Source organism: Eschscholzia californica, unplaced genomic scaffold, assembly GCF_041429995.1.
Source record: "Eschscholzia californica isolate CP2 unplaced genomic scaffold, dmEscCali1.0.p SCAF_1, whole genome shotgun sequence".
NCBI lineage: Eukaryota > Viridiplantae > Streptophyta > Magnoliopsida > Ranunculales > Papaveraceae > Eschscholzia > Eschscholzia californica.
In genome coordinates this window covers 32,869,215-32,888,836 of record NW_028238198.1, presented here as the reverse complement: position 1 = coordinate 32,888,836, position 19,622 = coordinate 32,869,215, and the positions used below count along the sequence as shown (strand labels likewise).

General features: G+C 36.6%; 2 protein-coding genes and 1 long non-coding RNA gene across 6 annotated transcripts; 2 read left to right on the top strand and 1 right to left on the bottom strand.

Annotated features, from left to right (window-relative positions):
• Positions 1-5,245: 5,245 nt before the first annotated feature.
• LOC147566202 (E3 ubiquitin-protein ligase At3g02290-like) lies at positions 5,246-9,406 on the top strand. The gene is made up of 5 exons (XM_086652697.1): positions 5,246-5,456; positions 6,037-6,277; positions 7,818-8,244; positions 8,349-8,458; positions 9,112-9,406. The coding sequence occupies exons 2-5, from the start codon at positions 6,170-6,172 to the stop codon at positions 9,136-9,138; spliced, it is 672 nt and encodes a 223-aa protein (XP_086508823.1). The 5' UTR covers positions 5,246-5,456; positions 6,037-6,169; the 3' UTR covers positions 9,139-9,406.
• A 2,686-nt stretch (positions 9,407-12,092) lies between these two features.
• On the bottom strand, positions 12,093-18,195 carry LOC147566200 (agamous-like MADS-box protein AP1). Of its 4 annotated transcripts, XR_015230384.1 has the most exons (9): positions 17,781-18,195; positions 17,009-17,087; positions 16,712-16,776; positions 16,511-16,610; positions 16,369-16,410; positions 16,236-16,277; positions 15,953-16,059; positions 15,555-15,754; positions 12,093-12,269 (listed from the first exon to the last, which is right to left on the bottom strand). XR_015230384.1 is itself a non-coding variant. In XM_086652695.1 (8 exons), exons 1-8 carry the CDS (start codon positions 17,963-17,965, stop codon positions 15,652-15,654), a joined length of 723 nt encoding a protein of 240 aa, XP_086508821.1. In that variant the 5' UTR covers positions 17,966-18,195; the 3' UTR covers positions 15,510-15,651. The 4 variants fall into 4 exon arrangements, 2 of the variants coding, with proteins under 2 accessions (XP_086508821.1, XP_086508822.1); XR_015230385.1 differs by lacking the exon at positions 16,369-16,410 and having other exon boundaries at positions 17,781-18,068; XM_086652695.1 differs by lacking the exon at positions 12,093-12,269 and having other exon boundaries at positions 15,510-15,754.
• Positions 14,193-15,555, top strand: LOC147566201 (uncharacterized). Its single transcript, XR_015230386.1, has 2 exons — positions 14,193-14,556; positions 14,993-15,555. It is a non-coding gene; the product is annotated as an uncharacterized LOC147566201 (long non-coding RNA).
• Positions 18,196-19,622: the final 1,427 nt, after the last annotated feature.

The following is a 19,622-nucleotide window of genomic DNA, read 5'->3' as shown; positions in this document are numbered from 1 at the left end:
AGTTTGATGTACGCTATGGTGTGTACTCGTCCAGATATTTCACAGGCGGTCAGTGTGGTTAGCAGGTTTATGGCAAATCCGGGGAAGACACATTGGGAAGCTGTGAAGTGGGTCTTGAGGTACTTGAAGGGTACTACTGATACGGGTTTGTGCTTTGGTGGAGACACATGTCAAGTAAGCGGTTATGTTGACTCGGATTATGCTGGCGATCTAGATAGAAGACGATCTACTACTGGTTATGTATTTAAGGTACATGGTGCTCCAGTTAGTTGGCGATCGATGTTACAATCTACAGTTGCGTTATCTACTACGGAGGCCGAGTATATGGCTATGGCCGAGGGTGTGAAGGAAGCATTGTGGTTGTGGGGTCTTCTGGATGATCTAGGGATTAAGCAAGAGTGCGTGGATGTATGGTGTGATAGTCAAAGTGCGATCCACTTGGCGAAGAATCAGGTTCACCATGCTCGCACTAAGCATATCGATGTCAGGTATCACTTTGTACGAGATGTCATAGAGGGAGGTGATGTTTCTCTCATGAAGGTACACACAGATGAGAATCCCGCGGATATGTTGACTAAAGTGGTGACATGTAGCAAGTTTCAGCATTGCCTGGAATTGCTACAAATCGGCTCGTGTTAAGTTGCCCGAAAGGGCGTAATGGCGACAAGATAATCTTTATGTGAAGGGTTGGTAGAACTACGGTAGGCTTGATCCTGTAAAAGGGTACGTAGGCAGCCATGGTCATATGGTGCAGCCAGATGAAGTTACAAGAAGCAGATATATCTTACAAGGAGTATCCTGGTGTTCGTCCAAAATTTGAAGTATATCAAATTGTGTACGAGGTGGAGAATTGTGAGAGGTGGTTTCTAAAAGTGAGCATTGGCAGTTTAAGGCAATTTCCAAATTGAAGGCATTGGCGGTTTAACAATTGGTGGCGGTTTGGTGCAGCCAATTAGTGAGGCGGTTTGTTATTCAATTTGAGTTTCTAAATTGGATTCACAAAGTCGGCTTATATTATTATATAAATAGGGGGTCTTGGGTCCAATCTAAAAACACACCAACACAAGCAACAACAACTCTTCTTTAGAGAGAGCTAAAGAGAGAGAGCAAGAGTGAGAGAAATTTTTCATAGTTTTTTTAGCGGTGTTAAATTTCTCGGTCGTCGAAGATTTAGTATAGAAGGTTATTACTATACGGTACCATCTTGGGACGAACTTGCGGGTTGTGTTAGTCGTCTTCATCTATCCTTCAATAAAGATTTCTTTTCGCCCGAGGACGTAGGCTTTAAAGCCGAACCTCGTTAAATTCTGTTCGCATATTTGATTTTGACTTAGCTTTTCGATTAATCTTCATAATCGGATCAATTTCTGGGTAGGTTCGATAGCTTCCGCGACTTTTAGTTATAACATGGGAGATTGGCATGATTATCCTAGGCACCTTCAAGTCTGCCTAAAGGCAAGCGAAAAGGTGAATTCGAATCAGTTCTAACAAGATATCTGCTTTACTTTCATAACAACGAAGAGAAGTTAGAATGGCACCTCGAGACTTGCACTGCCTCGAGACAAGAGGGAAGTGTTGGGTTATGGAGTCACCTATTAGTGTTGTGTGCGGATAATTCGACATTTAATGTCAAACACTAGTATTCCCACGATCATCATGCATAAGTTAATAGTCAACTAAGAGTTAGATATTACCTTAATCGTTATTTTCCTCGGACCTTTCCAACCGCATACGAAGACTAGGAGCTCCAATTATTGTTCCTCTACTTGGGACACTGAATGGTCTACTTAATCTCCCACCTTGTAAGCTAGCTAGAACTCCAATGGTGGTTTGATAAGAAGAACTCCTTTATTGACTAGTTGATAGTTTGGGAATTAGCTCACTTTCTCTTCTCTAGTTGATGTGGTAGAGTAAGAAATCCACACCTTATTCAAGTCCCTAAGAGACCTTATATAGAGTTCTAAGTTAGAGTCCAACCCTAATTAGATTCCTAAAAAGTCCCTTTTGAATAAGATTAAGGAAATAGTCGAAAATAGAAACTAATTGCTATTTTCTGTATTTCCTTAGATGTGGTCGTCCCCTATAGAGGAAAAACTCCAGATCTGGCCGGCCCCTATAGGGCACCCCAGTGATCATGGTCAGCCACTCTAATGGGCCCAAAACACCATGTCGGTGCCCCAGACCAAAATCCCTCTTTTCGGACCTTTTGTGCTATCATTGCCTAAACTTCTTTTAGCCCTATGAGACATATTTATGAGACTCTTCCATGATTATATATTTCATTCCCATTAGTCATATCATCCGATCAAATAGTCATTCTTATGTGTAACCCGATGTAGGATCCGGTTGAAGTTAGCCGCGAATTACTTCGTTATTCGACGGTCGTAGTTGGTTTCTAGCTAAACACTACGACCCCTAATTCAACCGGACTTGATGTTCTCATTTATCAATTGTCTTATCCGACAAATTGCTCGCATTGCATCCTTGGTCGAAACACTGCAAACTTGTTACGAGCTCCTTCAAGGACATCTCCTTTACAAAGAAATATCCTTCAGGAAGGTATATCCGAATCAAACTTCGCAACTTGAGCCTTGCTCTGGCCAGAGATTCAAAGTAGGGATGCGAGCTAGGATACTATGAGCTCGCTCCCCTCGAGCTCAGATTAGTCCTAATCCTTTTTTGGTATTATTTTAGACCTAAATTCTGAATTGCTTACCACCACTAGGGGTGGGAATTATGCCCATAGCCCCGAACACGTCCACGGACACCGAGCTCAACGAGGATCGTGGACGACCGCACCCGCTTTGGGCACAACCCGCTAAGTTTTAATGGCCGACCACGGGTTAAAACCTCTACCCGCACACCCGTCCATGCCCGCACCCACTTAACGTCACCCAATAATAATTAACCAAATTACATCAATTTTTTAGGTTGATGAAGCCCAACAGTCCACGTTACTAATCCTACTAGAAATGTTAAACAATATGTTAAAGGGAAATAACACGAACCCAATGCATTGATTTGCAATAGCCCAAAAAAATCATAGTGGGTTAGTGAAGTCGCGTTTGGCTTTGAATGAACAGGAGTGGGATAAGTTTGTATTAGGGTTATTTCCCAAAAGGCACCCTACTTTATGACCAGCTTCCTGCGTATCCCCCTGCTTTATCGAAAATACCCAGATGGCTCCCTTTTTCCGTTACCGTTAAATGTATGTTACCTCTCTCTCCTCTATCTCATCACCTCGTTCTGCCACGTCACCCATCTCGCCATCTCATCATCTTCTCCGATATGGTCGCATGCCGATCAAAATTTCCAACGATCTTGATACTTTAAAAAACTCTCTCTATTCTGCCGGCGAAGGGAGAGCCCTTCGCAGGTCGTCGGTCTGAAAAACCCAGACCTTCGATATCTTGGTTTTCCCAGACCGACGGTCGGCGAAGGGCTCCCCCTTCGCCGCCCAGAACAGAGAGAGAGTGTGAGAAGAGAGAGAATTTTTTTTAAGTATCAAGGTCGCCAGAAATTTTGATCGGCCGACGACCTTATCGGAGAAGATGATGAGGTGGCGAGAGGAGTGACGTCGCAGAGAGATGTGATGAGATGGAGGGGAAAGAGTTTACGGACATTTACCGATAACAGAAAAAGGAGCCCATCTGGGTATTTTTGATAAAGTAGGAGGCTACGCGGGAAGCTGGTCACAAAGTAGGGGACCTTTCGGGGAATAACCCTTTATATTATTACATTCCTAGACTATTCTTCATTAGTTTTCAATGTGGGATAAAATTCCTAAAAGAAACAAAACAACTAACTTTTAGTTTTTGGTCTCACATTGCCTCTTTAAAATTAGGAAAAATGTTTGGAGACTTTATAAAGACCGCGGCTTTGGGACATAAAGAAAAGTCTCTAGGGAATATATTTATTTTGTAGTCTAAATCTTTACTTGATTGTATTATACTTCCTAATCTTCATCTTCACCTCTCCTCCACCAACACAACTCATTATTTTCGACCACCACCCACCACCTCTTATTTCTCTCTTTCTCTCTCTGTCTCCATCTGTCTATGTTGCTCCTTTCTCTGCGTCTCTTTCATTCTCTATTTCTCTCGTCATTCTCTCTTTCATATCTCACTTGAGGAAAAAACACACTCAGGTTCATATCAATACCGTCATAAATAAACACATTCTTGCTCAAGGAATAACAAATTAAAACCTAACGAACAGATATTCGACTCAAGAAATTGTAACTGGTCCTAAGATCATAAAAATAACTGAAAACCTAAAAAGATATAATTGTATAAAGTTTTGAGGAATCAAAAACTAAAATTACGTTAAAAAAATAGGCGAAAATTTAAGTCAATAAACCTAATTAGAAGTACTTATCACAATCATTCGAAGTTAACATAGAGGAACAACATTTGAAATATAGAAAAAACAAAATTGGGGACAAACCCTAGTTTAGTGCGTTAATGAAATTGAAGAGTAGATAAAGAAGAGAGTCCAAGCAATTACTGATCATGAAGATGGGAGAAGAAAGGGGAGATTCTTGTTTTTGGTCTTTATTTAATTCATCTTCTTCTTGTTCTTCTTTGTCTTTTGATATTTGAATCTTCATCATCTGAACTTGAAGAAGAGAGAGAAAGAGAGAGAGAGAGAGAGAGAGATGGGGGGACAAGTAGAAGAGAGATACATAAAGAAAGACAAACGAGGAGACAGAGGGATCTCTAGAGAGAGGCAGAGAGAGAGAGAAATCTGCCAAGAGCGACAGAGAGAAATAAAAGTCGAGATCTACAAACATAGGTATCTAGAGAGAGATATCTAGAGAGAGGGAGAAAACGCCTGAGATATAAAACAAAACAGTGAGAGAGAGTGAGAAAGAGATAGAGAGAGAGAGAGCGAATAGGGTGTCTGATGTTCGAAATATTAGTGATGGTCGAAAGTTGTGGTGGAGGAAGGGAGATGAAGATGAAGATTATACACCTAAAAACGATCAAGTGGATTTTTGGACTAAAGAATAAATGTGTTCTCTAAGTCAATCTCTATTGACTAAATCTTTATTCCCTAGAAATTTTTTTTTATGCCCAAAAAGATCCACCTTTATAAATGGAGAGGAAAAAGTGAAGTTTTTTAATTATAGAACTACCTGCCCGCTCATACCCGAATTACCCGAACTTTAATGGACAAGGCGAATTTTAAAATTGTCGGATTAACCCGCTTACCGTAATAGTCATTAAAGTGGACGTACCCGCCTGATTCCCAGCCCTAACCACCACCCCACCAAAGTCTGATTAGATTCGCTTGTGTTTTTAATTTTTCCAAAGGTGAGAGAACTCCAACGTCAAGATCACAACTCTCAACTTTCCCAGTCCTCGATTCTCTCATTTATTTCTCTGTCGGTTGTTGTTGATCGTCTTCTTCTCTATCCCTCTACAAAGTTTCGGTCTTTCTCTGTTTATCTTAAGGTACTTCATCTCTTTGCTCCTTTTCTGATTTCCTATTTTCATAAGGTAGTAGAAGGTTCTCGATGATTTTCTAGCCCAAAAATCTTAATTTTATGCTATTTACTTAATCGATCTTATTGTGTTTAAAGGGTAGATCTTTTTTCCTTTTGTTGTGATGATCAAATTGAGCTATTTTAATATGAATATCAATTAATCAGTAGGTACCCTGCTTATCAAATTGAGCTATTTTCTCCTGCTCAATTCTGAATTTTTAGTTCTTAATTGAGATGGGTATTGGTATTGAACTTGCAGAAAAATCTTAGAAATAAGGGTTTTGTGTTTCATAATTGGGTTTACTGGCATTTTGAAAGACGTTTTTTTGACAAATCATAATTGGGTTTTTTTTTTATGGGTTTTGAAACTACTTTAATTTGATTGAGTTCTGAATCATCCTTCAAGAAAATTCACTTTGAATTTTGGTGCACTTTTGGGGGATTTTTTTTTTTGACTGGTTCAACCTAAATAATGACTTCATTCTCCTATTTGACCACCAAGGAAACAAGTTTTCTAATAGGATTTTGTTTGCTTTTTATTGTTATAGGAAGAGAGAAAGGTTGCAAGTTCTTTGGGTGTTTTTGTTTCTGACAAGAAAACAAATTTAATTGAGTGCTGGTATATGAGATTGGAGAATTGCTCTTGGGGTCTTTAGTTAGAGAAGAAACTCAACCAGCACTATGGGTGCACTTTGTTGCTGTTTGCGTGTCGAAGATATTGAAGAATATGTAAACCCTAACAGTTCCTTTTTCAGAACTTGTATCTGTCTCGAGTGCTTCTTAAATGCTGTAAGTTCACATAAGTTTTAAATTCACTTATTTTCTTGAAATTGTTGCATACGTTTTCCCTTCGCAAAAATAATTTAAATGAATTGATAATTTTGATAGTCATTGCTACTCATACACAATGCTAGTATTTTGTTTTGCCTAATATCATGATATATTTGTCATTCTGTCATCTGCTTTGCTTCATTTACTCAACGAGATCGATGATTTCGTGTCTCCAATTGAAACATGAGTCCAAGCCACCAAACCCTGTTATTAGATGTGAGGCTCACCTACCCCTATTTTAGCTCGCTTAGACTTTTGGCTAGATTGGGCTGGTAAGTTGTTTGGATTTGGAGTTTGAAACAAGTATTACAATTGAAACTGTAATTTCCTTTCAAGATCTCATCTACCGAATTCAAAAGCAATATCAAGAAATTTATTGATGTATTATCTTAGAATGATCTTATGGTGTATTTGAGAACTACCATCAAGAAAGTGTATTACTTAAAAAAGCTAATTGTTAGTGTTCTATGGTATCTGTGTATGGATAATCAATTCCCATGTCATTTCAGTTTCCGCAGTAGCAAATAATCAACGAGAGCAAAACATCAAGCTGAGACTGAACTAAGCTTTAAGATACCTAGCTTAGTTCGGATAGAGATTGGGTTTGGTAAGGTTATCCCCTATTGTATAATTTTGGGTATGCGTAGGTCGTGTAGGACCGTAACTCGGGTGGATGGGTTTGGGTTTTGATTGGGGGTTGGACATTAGTTCAAGCCGAGGTCCTTCAAGTTCAAGCATACCTGATTTTTATAGAATGAGTCCCACTAAAGAATGTGACCCAGGACAGAGCAGGGACTGTTGATGATAACGTAACTTGACGTTAAGGACAAGGATCTTTGTGTTTCTGGAATCCTTTTGATCCAAAACCTTGAACTTGGTAAGGTGTATGCTTGTTACCTAATAAATATTAAATATGTATCATATATATATCATAAGTTAGGTCATGTAGCTCAAGGCCTTAATCCGAACCCATCCTGAGTGTAAACCGGACTAAACTTTAGAAGCTGCAGCCTGATGAAAGCACTAGAATACTTGTCATAGCCTTACAGTAGGATTGTTTTTTCTCTTCTAATAACGACTAACCCAGGATTATTTTGGAGTCGTACTAGTTTTGGCTTTAATGTTATATGTAGCAGATATCAAGTTTCTATTTCTAGGTTAGTTGTGTTTCGAAAATGAAGACCTCTATGAAAATCCTTCCTCCTGTGCTTAGAATACTTCAATTCTGTCTCTACATATGGAAGTAGCAAGCTCTCATTTTGCAAATCCGTTGAGAGTTTAATGATGTAGGGAAAGGAAGTCTTGTAATATCTTTTATGAAATTAACCTGTTATTTCAGAGTGCAGATCAATATGATTCCATTAACTATGAATACGAGTGGACTAATTTTCATTCTATGTTTATAGAAATAAGTGAGCTCTCTTTGCATCCAAGTTTATTTCAATTGTGTGGAGTTGCTTCTTGACATTTCCCTTTTTCTTGCTCTCTGTCTCTGTAGTATACAACATTATTTCGGGGAGGCCGTATGCATGCAATACCATCATCTATCGAGAGTACGGGAACCTCGAATTCTCCAACATCACATGACAATTCTCTACCTGACATTTATCGTTCTCCTCCTAGGCCTTTGCCTTATGATGCGGATCCAAGATCTTTCCGATCACAAATGAATCTAGTGCTCTCAAGACACGAAAAAGGCTCAACTCATTTGCACGAGGAATCTGAACTACTGCAAAGAAGTGATTCTGAGGCGAATCAGGGATGTGTACATAAGGGAGACAAATGGAACGATATTGAAGAAGGTGGATCAAAAGAAGGCCAGTCAGAGTCCTCGATGAAGCACTCATTAGAGATGGTGTCAAGGGGAGTCGATTATGTTTATGCATCATCAGAAGATGAAGATGTTTGCCCAACATGCCTTGAAGGTCCAATTTGAATTTGTATTTCTATTTATAGTTCTAAGCTTCTAACTAATGCCGTTTTCATGTTTAGAAGATACTTATTTTTTCTCGCTTATACTAACCTGCAGAATATACCCCGGAAAATCCTAGAATCATGACGCAATGCTCTCACCATTATCACCTTGTCTGTATATATGAGTGGATGGAGAGAAGTGAAAGTTGTCCAGTCTGTGGCAAGGTAACCTGTTTCCTCTTTCCAATATATTTTGTTTTACGAATTTATACATTATTTGGTCTGCTAGCTACGTAAAGTTTTCTGAATGTACCCAAAGGTTCCACTATAAGACCAAGAAGCTTTTAGCCTACCCGCTTAACTAGTGTTTCATAATGTGATGGAACGCTGATAGGGAGTCAGGGGGTCCCCCAATCATTTTTGAATGTGATGTTCCATGAATATTGACTCATAAAACGGACCGTCTCGACCTCTTCCTGGCTGACAGGGCCCTTTGTGGAACTTTATGCTTAACCCACTTGTTGTAGGGTCTCGTTTTAGCCTTAAATGTTCTGCTCCAAAGACGAGTTCCTCTACGGGTAAGAGTACTCGTAATAGGTCGAAGGAGATGAAATTCTAGCTTAAATAGATTCTAGAGAAAAAGGTAATTACCATATTAATTAAGAGGTAACTTGCATGAAGAATAGTAACTCGTACTCCAACTTTTGTCGTAATCTAAAAACATATCTCCGTGAAATATGCCAAATACATGCTCCGAAAGCTAACTAAAGTATAAGTCAAGAACTAATCCACGGAAGAATGTCAATATTTTTTTTTATGCTAAAAGCCCTTTTGTGAATTTATTATGACATCATACTCCCTTGATTACGTTTTTGTAGGTGATGGTATTTAATGAAACTGCTTGATGTTTTGCTTCATTCGGACTTCATTGCTGCATAGTCAAAAGAAAAAGAGTAGAAAGAAGAAGATACTGTAAAAAGTCTCTGTAAATATCATCGATGGATTGGAGGAGAATGGGTAGACTTATTTTTTTTGTCTTTTTATTTACAGAAAGGAATGAAACTTGAGTGGATTCAGGGACAACTTTTCCTTTCTGTTATTTGGCTTTACACCTTATATAAACGATTTTTTGAATTCGATTAGGTATAAAGAATCAAAAAATTGTGCTGGGAATTATGGACTTCGGAAAAATTAGGAAAATCTGGAAAAAAGAATTTCTTGGAGACGGGTTTTATCTATTTTTTGAGAAAATTGGGAGATTTAATTTTCGAAGAAATTTTTTCATTTTCCCAATCAAACACAAGCAAGAGGTAAGTCTAGAGAAAATATATCTGACTGTAAGTTCTAACAAGGAACTATCTAGGGATTCCTAGGTTAGCTAGAACCTCTAGCATAGATAAGGTAAAACTAATTAGCAAGTTATTAAAATAAACTTGTTTGTATCTAGCAAAACATAAGAGCAACTTAAATGGCAGAATAGTTTGTAATCATTTTGCATCAGACAAAGACTTGATTCACTTGAAATTGAAAGTTAAAAAACTTACACATAACGAACCCTAGATTTTCTTTCTTCTCTAAAGTTCGCGCATCTCATCTGATGTCCATGAACCCAACTGGAAAGGATAATGCTACTCAGACTCCCAAAGTACAGACAGAGTCAAGAAAGTAGGCACTATTTGGTTAAAGATTTATAAATCACATTTATTTTGGTAAAGATGAATAAAACCCACACCCTCAAAATGCTTACATTCTTGACTTTCTCTGTACTTTGGGAGTCTGAGTAGCATTATCCGGAAAGGAAAAGAGCACGCAAAATTTCCTAAGTGCTCCTTGTGAGATTCGCTGTTAGTAAGCCAACCGAGTAGGGTGTAGCCCAAGTCTACCTGCCAAATATTAAAACAAGAGTGGTTATCACATCACAAATATGGCCTTGGTAAGATGGTGTTATGGTCCAAGTTGCATTTTTAGCCTTTTGTTTTTCTTTAACCCATAACTTTTTTTTGTTGAATTAACCCATAACTTTGATTTTAAGAGCCTCCTTGGTTTTTCATTTTTTTTCTTTGTGTTTGTTGAAGAGTCTCCTTGGTATTTCAACAAAAAAAAAAGTCTCCTTGGTTTCTTATTTCCTAAAAAAAATCTATATTCTTGAAATTTTATATTTTTTTTCTCTAAGACTTTAATTTTTTCATATTAACCATTCACAACTGTAATAACCGTTTTTTCATTTTTTTTTTTTTTTTTTTTTGTGTTTGTTGAAGAGCCTCCTTGGTTTCTTATTTCCTAAAAAAATATTCTTGAAATTATATATTTTTTTGGGTTTTTTGAGCTTACCCCCTCAAAATTAATAGGTAATTGAGTTTACCCCCTTAAGTAATTGGTAATTGAGCTTACCCCCTTGAATTTAGATTTTTTGTCAAAACTACTAAGGATATGTTTGGTATGTGATAATAAAATCAGATAGTAAATAATATATAAACAAAATCAATCTTTACTAATCATTTTCCTGACCAAATCAAACAATAAAATAAGGTAGAATCCCTAATATGAATCATATTGAAGAATAGTTGTTCTTGGTAGTGGCAATTATTTTACGTACGCCAAACATAGCCTTTGTGTTTTTGTCACTAATAGTAAGTTCAAGGGGGTAAGCTCAATTACCCATTATTGAGGGGGGTAAACTCAATTACCAATTACTGATGAGGGGATAAGCCCAAAAAACCTTATTTTTTTTCTCTAAGACTTTAATTTTTTCATATCAACCATTGACAACTATAATAACCGTTTTTCTTCAAGAGAGAGATCCAAGTAAATTTTTGATTTTCTCCCGCAAAAGGTTCTCATTTCGCCAGAATCCCTCTTTCCTTTCAAAATAAAGTTTGTTGTTTTGTTTCTTGATTTAGTTTTAAATCTTTTACCATCCAATTAGAGGTTTTGTTTCATCTCTGTATACCATTTTTCTGTTTTACAAACTATCATTGATTTGAGAGAGAGGGAAAAAGATAAGAACAGATAGTTCATATTAGATCCGTGATCTCTTCTTTTTTTATCTCTTTTTTTCGATCACTATCTATAATCATTTTCAACAAAGAGAGAGTATAATAGAGAGATCACATCAAATCTGTGTTTCTCTTCTTATTTTTGGATATATAATTTGTTGCTCTCGGAATCTATAATATTTTCAACACAGAAAGGGAAAGAAAAAGAGAAGAATAGAGTTATCATATCAGATGGCCTCTCGTTTCTTCAACTATTCACGGCTTTATCAACGGATGATCAAACTACTACCACAGTGGAAGACGATGATCTAATCCCTACCGACATTGAAATAGTTAAAAGTGAGGTTATCTGGTTTCAAAGCACAAAGAAAATTAAAATAACTCTCGCCATGTTAAGCCTATCCAGAGTGATTCACGGTCCTCATAAGTTCACGTGGTGTGTTCGGTGACTCAGCCGTGGTGGTGATGTGGAGAAAGGAAGCAGATGGATGTAAGCAAGTATTTTTAATATAATTAGTATAATAAATTTCACGACGTTTAGGGTCTTTTCATTCTTGATCTTGATGATCTTTTCATTGTACGACCTTTAGGGTCTTTCATTTAGTTTTGTCTTGTTATTCCTTTCCCTTCGTGGGGCACTTTACATTCGAAAGTTCCGTGTAGTACTTTACTTATGTAACTCTCATGTAGTTCTCAGAAGAATTAAAATTCTCAACCATGTAATGTTGTGGATCGATTTCACTTATGAATGTAATTCTGGTTTTATTCAAAAAAACATATCAAACTATCAATTGCCCTCATGATCCAAACATGGGGATGATGGAATTTTTGCGCCACCGCTCATAATCTATCTTAGAAAGTGATTTTTAAATATAAACAGAAACCTGCAATTATAGATACTTTGGCCTGTTGTACAAATTTTTCATTTTACATAATACTAGTTAGGGCATGAATTTGTAATAAATGAGTTAAAATTCATACAATAATATTTAAAAAGATTGAAAATTTTCTAATTCCGATTGAACTCATCCAGCGAACGACTTGTGTAACAACAACGAAGTAGTTTTGAATTGGTGAACTCTAGTAGGAAAGTTCATTAGATAACTTGTGGATCGTCTTTTGGAATAAGGTGATTTTTGCTATTACTTGCGAAGAACTTTAACGACTTTTTTTCATTGCTCATTGTAGCTAGGGTTTTACAAGGGATGTGAAAAGAGAGAGTTTTATAGAGAACTCTAAATTTTTTCAAAATTTGAAGATGATGGTGACGAAGATGGAAGTAAAAGATGTCAAAGATTATGCAGAGAAGAATATCCAATTAGAAAAAAGGAGTAAAATTAATTGGTCAGAGAAATTATAAATATGATAATGGGTGATTATAATTAATTAAAGTACTTGGGGGCATAAATATTGGATACTGTCAGAAAAGTACAATATGTGATGAAAAATACAGAAAAATAGTTTAGTAAGTTATTTTGAAAGTTGATCATCTTAAAGGACTATTATAATGAGTTGGTCATCTTTGAGGGGGGCAAAATGCAATTAAACATAACTAATATATTAAAGAGGAAGCCTAATATAAATTGGGTTATTTCCCTAATGGCCCCCTACTTTGTGACCAGCTTCCCTCCTGGCCCCCTACTTTACGAGAAATACCCATATGGCCCCCTAAAACCGTTAACTTTAATTTTCCGTCACTCTCTCTCCTCCATCTCTTTTTCTCTCTCTGCCATGTCACGCCACCTCATCTATTAGGCCACCTCATCACCTTCTCCGGCAGAGGTCGCCGGCCGGCCAAATTTCCGGCCGGCGACCTTCAAACTAAAATTTTTTTTTTTTTTTTTTTATCTCTCTCCTCTCTCTCTCTTTTTTTTTTTTCTTTCCCCTCTCTCTCTCTAGATCTAGAGAGAGAGAGAGGAGAACAGACCTAGGTCTGTTCGTGTTCATCACGAACAGATCTGTCTGTTCGTGGTGAACACGAACAGACCAGGTCTAAGTCTGTTCGTGATGAACACGAACAGACCTAGGTCTGTTCTCCTCTCTCTCTCTCTAGATCTAGAGAGAGAGAGGGGAAAGAAAAAAAAAAAAAAAAAGAGAGATAAAAAAAATATATATATATATTTTTTTTTAGTTTGAAGGCCGCCGGCCGGAAATTTGGCCGGCCGGCGACCTCTGCCGGAGAAGGTGATGAGGTGGCCTAATAGATGAGGTGGCGTGACATGGCAGAGAGAGAAAAAGAGATGGATGAGAGAGAGTGACGGAAAGTTAAAGTTAACGGTTTTAGGGGGCCATATGGGTATTTCTCGTAAAGTAGGGGGTCAGGCGGGAAGCTGGTCACAAAGTAGGGGGCCATTAGGGAAATAACCCATATAAATTCAGTTCTAAAATTATCTAGGGAGAGAGGTAGTAATCAAAATTTGATCTAGGGTAAAATTTAAATTCTGTAATAGTATCAAGTACACTCAGTACTTGTAACAAAAAAAAAAGTACACTCAGAATCTACCCTCTTTAAAGTTTTTTGTAAAATATAGTTAAGGCAAACTAGGGTTTCACTATGGTTGATGTTAATGTGCCTATGTGACCCCCTTGAAATCTTATTGGTGAAAAAAAAGACCAAGAGTCATACAATAATTACACATATTAGTCCTTTATAGGGTTATTTCCCTAATGGCCCCAACTTTGTGACCAGCTTCCTGCCTAGCCCCCTAGATTAGCAAGAATATCCGTATGGCTCCCTTTTTGAGATTCCGTTATAACACCGTTAACTAGTGATATTCTCTCTCTCCTCCATCTCATCTCTTCTCTCTGCCACCTCATTTTCTTGCCACTTCATCATCTTCACCGGCAAAGGTCGTCGACCGCCCAATTTTCCGGCCGGCACCTTCAAACATAATTTTTTTTTTTTTTTCATCTCTCCTCTCTCTCTCTACAAAAAATATTTTTATTTCATCTGGGATAGTTTTGAAACCCAAGCAAGATTTTGCTTCTAAATCAGCAGCCCAGATTGTTCATGAAAATCAGAAGTAAGTATATTCATCTCTTCATGTCCAATGTCTTTAAATTTTCCGCCCAAATTGATGTACACAAAATGGATTTGCTCCTTTCTTCTTGTCCATTCCTCATAACTCTCTCTCTCCTCTCTCTCTCTCTCTCTCTCTCTCTCTCTCTCTATCATCTGTAACGAAGAATAGCAATGGAAATGGCTAAATCCATCACACCAAACGCTATTTTAACCATATTATCAAACCCTTCTCCCATTTCTGGATCTGAAATCCCAGATCTCGTTGTCCAAGTTGTAGGTCTCAAACCAGTCGGGAATAGATACAAGTAAGTACTTCACAGTATTGGAAACTTCTTGATTTGAATCTATTTACTCGTCCTTCATCTTTCAGGGTTTCTTTTTGTATCTTAGTTCAGTTTCTCGATTAGATCTAGAACTTCTGTTGACAAATCAAGCTTTACATTTTCTATAGAGTTCTTAGGTGTTCATATTGGATTTATTTTCTTCAATCTGGGCAGATCTAACTTTCCATGTTTCATAACCCTCCTAATACAAATTAGGGTTTTTTCCTCTTACTATGTCAAATTTTTTATTTGATGAACTTTTTGGGGGTTTACACTTTTATGTTTGAACAGCCTAAGATTACATGATTTTCAGTATCATCTAACTTCAAAAAATTGATGAATAGATCATCAATCTTTTAGGGTTTCTCTTGATGTGTACATAAGTTCTCAATATATTATGTTCCTATTTGTTTTGCAGGTTTGATGCTAATGATGGAAATATCACTGTGACCAAATGTGAGGTGGTTGCTTCTGAGCTTGAACAAGAAATTGGACGTGAGCTAAAAACAGAAGAATCTGGGGTACAAGTGAAACCCAAGATTGAATCTGGAATAGTATTGAAACCCAAGCAAGAAATAAATTTTTTTTTTTTTTTAATGTTTGAAGGTCGCCGGCCGGAAAATTGTCCGACCGGTGACCTTTGCCGGTGAAGATGATGAAGTGGCAAGAAAATGAGGTGGCAGAGAGAAGAGATGAGATGGAGGAGAGAGAGAATATGACTAGTTAACGGTGTTATAACGAAATCTGGAAAAGGGGGCCTTACGGGTATTTTTGCTAATCTAGGAGGCAAGGCAGGAAGCTGGTCACAAAGTTGGGAGCCATTTGGGAAATAACCCTACTTTATATCGCTCTCTAAACAAAAGAGTAACTTCTTGTTTAGGCCTCAAAACCTTGGAGAAAGCACAAAATTAGGACCAAAGAGCCAGAAAAAGTAATGAAGCTAAACAGGTTTCATATATATATGCATGACATATTTAAACATTTTTATGTAAAGTTCTGCATGGCTATTAGGTATGAAATTCAACTTCATCATCATCATTGCTGGGCCAGTCCAAAAGGTCTTCCACCTAACTATCTCTATTGAGTGACATGGCTTAACATCCAACGTGGCACAATCATATTGGGTTGTTGAACTCTTTCTTCACTTCCCACACCTCCTCCCATCTGATAATTACCACACCTGTTGTCACAAATATCCTACCAAAGTTAGGGTTTACATTTTGGACAATTCTACTTAGACCCACAAAGGCCAAATTTCTGGCTTAATATGCAAATTGGGTCTGTTCTGACAACTTTTTGTCGGATTAAGTAGCATTGTTTTATCAGACTAGTTAAGTAGCACTGTTGAAAACTTCGAGAGAGATAGCGAGAGAGGTACCTAATGGCAAGTGAAGGGAGACACTGTGAGAGGAAAGAAGATGAGCTGCCATTTTTGTTTTGTTGTTCCTTCTCCAAACTTCCTACTTCATCTTCCTTCTCCTTGAGCTGATTTTATACATTCATATAAATACATAAATCATTCTTATCGTTTTTAAACAATAAAACTCGAACTTGATCTCCCCAATGCAAATAAACACATATGATATGTTACCATTCAACTAAAGTGAGTTTCGTAAGATTTGGTATATCTAAGATGGGAGAAAAAGAAAACAAGAAATTACCTTCTTCATTAGTCCCATATTTTGTTCCTTCAACACCTTCTCCTGCCATTTCCACAACAACAAGAACATGAAAACAAGTTCAAGAACTTGATTCTGGTTTTTGTTTGGGGGGTGGAAGAAATGAAGAATTTACCTTTCTCTGAAGATCAGCAATTGATGCAGACATGAGTTGGTTCTACATATCAGTGCTAACTACTAATTAGTAACTTGTGTCTTGAAAGCATGCACGAGTAAAAAAAAAAAAAAAAAAAAGATAAGCATTACTTAGGGTTTACCTTTCTTGATCTTATATGCTTGAGAGCAGAATCAAGCTCTTGCTCCAAGTTTTGTATTTCTCTAAGACTCAAAGGTTCAAGATCTTCTCCCATGAAATGCCTTCGCATCATGTCAAAAGAGCAATTTTATTGTGTTAGGGTTTGAACCCTAATATGGATTGAACATACCATGTCATCCAATGTGGTATTTTATTAACATACCTCTGGGATTGTTGTAGCATGTCGATTTTAGCCTTAAGTCTAGTGTGTTCCAAAGATAAGTTTCTCTACATGTAAAGAGTATTTGAAAATAGGTCAAACAAAATGAAATTCTATCTCGAAGAATATATTATCTATTAGCTCGCATAAAAACATTAACCACACTACTTGTTTAGGTAGACTCATAACATTCTATGTGATTTAATTGTAAATCATAAAACAAATTAATAGAGATGCAATTTTGCAGTACATGATCAGCTTTAACCCTAAGATTGGATTGCTATAGACTTATATACATACCTGTGATTCCGGGTTGGTCACAACGAGATTTTCCTCGACATAACTTTGTCTTTCGTATCTCTCAAGGATATTCTCCATACTATTGACAAACACAATTAAAAGATTTAGAACATATAATATATTAAGTCTGTAGACTCATCATCGCTTCCAAATTGAAAATGAATGGAGAGGCTCCAGACTATATACATTTGGTTACGAGATGTCCTTAATTTATGACATTCTATGCGACAACTATTTATCTTTAGGAGACGTGGAACACGTGCTACGATAAGCAACGCTAGTTGTGGTTGAAGCTCAACCACTTGATAAAATTGTTACACATTTTCCTAGTTTACATAGAAATCCAATAACCTAAAAATAACAATTTTATTTTAAATTTTCCTAAAACATACCACAACTTGCTTTCAAATAAGTAACAAAACTAAAGGCTAAGTATGTCTTTAATCCTACTTTTAGTACAAACCATTAGAAAATTAAAAATAAAAAATTTCCAATGACCAAAGCTATATAAATTACCTGATCTCTATCTTAATATAAATCCAAAAATTCATTTAACATACATTTATATGATAACCCAATAAATATATTTTACGAAATCAAAATCACAATAGAAAAAGAATAATAAACTAAAGATTCAATATTCCCCATCTCTCCTAAATTTAAATCTACTATTTCAACGAAATTAATCCATTGGTTTGAGGAGTTATTCATTCATATTTTCCTAAATACAATTTAATGAGTCTAGGGTTTGGGTATATAGGTGCGGTGGTACCTGGTATCAGTGGAGTATTCAAATAGTTTTCCTTTAGTAGAGAAGACAATAAGAGCAACTTCAGCATCACAAAGAACAGAAATTTCATGAGCTTTCTTTAATAACCCAGACCTTCTTTTAGAAAAAGTAACTTGTCTATTGATCTTGTTTTCAATTCTCTTCAATTCAACCCTACCCCTTCCCATTTTCCAGATCTTCCTCTCTCCTTGTTATAGCTTATTAGGTCTCTCTTTCTAAAGAGAGAAAGAGTTTTAGAAAGAGAGAAAATTCAACAAACAACTACCAAATGAAGAAAGAAACGTGAAAAACAGAATAATTTAGCGTTGAGGGTCGTGCTCCAATTCTGTCTTCCTTTCATTGGACAAGACTATTTGATTTCATACAACCACTACTATTTTTTCTTATTTTACTCCTTACTCTAGATTTTACTCATTCTCATATTAATGTTGCTTAGATTAGACTAAGATTGTGAGATGTAATTTGGATAGGAGTTTTGTTGACCCATTTTTGGGAAGTGAATTTTAAAAGAGGAGTGAACAAATATAACCAATTAAAGATCGAAACGCGTAATGTCCTACTGGAATTATGTAAGGTAATAAGTAGGATATCAGATTCATTTTTGTACCATTAACTACCACTAGGTACAAAGGAGTTGACGTCAGATGAATGGGGTGATAGTTTTAGATGCAGAAAAGAGGAGGTTTTGGAAAACCAGGGTGGTTTTCATTATTTGGTTGTCGAATTTCTATTGGTTATTTCAATTTACTAATAATAATGTTTTTATCTTAATTATATAAGAGTCCCCCTATTTTTTGCTTTTAGATTTCGCCACATAAAAAAGAGCAAACTTGTGTTGAGGCTCCCCAAAAATGTCGAAACATACTATGTTAAACCCCTATATTTCCCTCCTTATTCATGTTACATAATTTATCTTAATCTATTTATGTTTACATATTAATGATAATTTATTTATGTTCATTACATAAGATCCTCTTTTAGGACAAACCTGTTATGCTTATATTAGTTTAGGTGAACTGCCACAATGCACGACTGAGATGATGCAGTGGTAGGGGATGATAGTCACGCGGATATTTTGGAGGATAATATCTAATGAGTGTATATCTTCCCACACTAATAGATCCTCTGAAACATAACGGCTTGTGCAGATTTCAGAGGCTAAAATCGTCTTAAAAGAATATGCCCACATGTGTTTCAATATAAAAAAATTTGTATATTGGACCTTTTACGTTTTCCTTGCACCTAATGTCGGGTTCAAACATGAAATATGTGTTAATAAATTGTACAGTATGACTCGGACGATCTAATTGATCTTGTTTGAAAATCGACTCAGGTTTGAAGAGAGGCCTAGTCGGTCCTTAATCGAACTTTCGATTTTGTGACTCAATGAGATATTCGGTGAAATAGCTTAGTCAATATCATGGTTTCTTTCCTTTTTATTTTAATATAAAAAAATCAAAAATTAGAAATGAAGAACTGAGTGCAAAAAAATTTGACCCTTTCTCTTTTCAGAAGTGCGGAGGTGATAATGTTGGTAGTGGTATGACGATGGTCATTGTAGCGTAGTGATGGTGGTAGTAGTGGTGGTGGTGGTGATTGACTGATTGTAGTAGTGGATGTATAGTGGTAGTGGTGGTGGAAGTTTAGTAATCGTGGTGGTGGTGATTGACTGATTGTAGTAGTGGATGTATAGTGGAAGTTTTGTAATCGTGGTGGTGGTAAGAGTCTTATAGTAATGGAGGTTTAACGATGGTTTAACAGAGACTAGATAAAGACAAAAGTGCTTGGGTTGAAAAATACTAAAATTTTAAAAGAAAATCGAAA

What these genes read in the sequence shown, in the direction of transcription:
- LOC147566200 (XM_086652695.1), bottom strand. Translation starts at nt 17,965, where the DNA reads ATGGGAAGGGGTAGGGTTGAATTGAAGAGAATTGAAAACAAGATCAAT. An exon ending in TGACCAACCCGGAATCACAG is followed by an intron (nt 16,777 to 17,008) that starts GTATGTATATAA and finishes CTTTACATGTAG; the next exon opens with AGAAACTTATCTTTGGAACA. An exon ending in ATGCTACAACAATCCCAGAG is followed by an intron (nt 16,611 to 16,711) that starts GTATGTTAATAA and finishes CATGATGCGAAG; the next exon opens with GCATTTCATGGGAGAAGATC.
- LOC147566202 (XM_086652697.1), top strand. Translation starts at nt 6,170, where the DNA reads ATGGGTGCACTTTGTTGCTGTTTGCGTGTCGAAGATATTGAAGAATAT. An exon ending in TTGCCCAACATGCCTTGAAG is followed by an intron (nt 8,245 to 8,348) that starts GTCCAATTTGAA and finishes ACTAACCTGCAG; the next exon opens with AATATACCCCGGAAAATCCT. An exon ending in GTTGTCCAGTCTGTGGCAAG is followed by an intron (nt 8,459 to 9,111) that starts GTAACCTGTTTC and finishes ACGTTTTTGTAG; the next exon opens with GTGATGGTATTTAATGAAAC.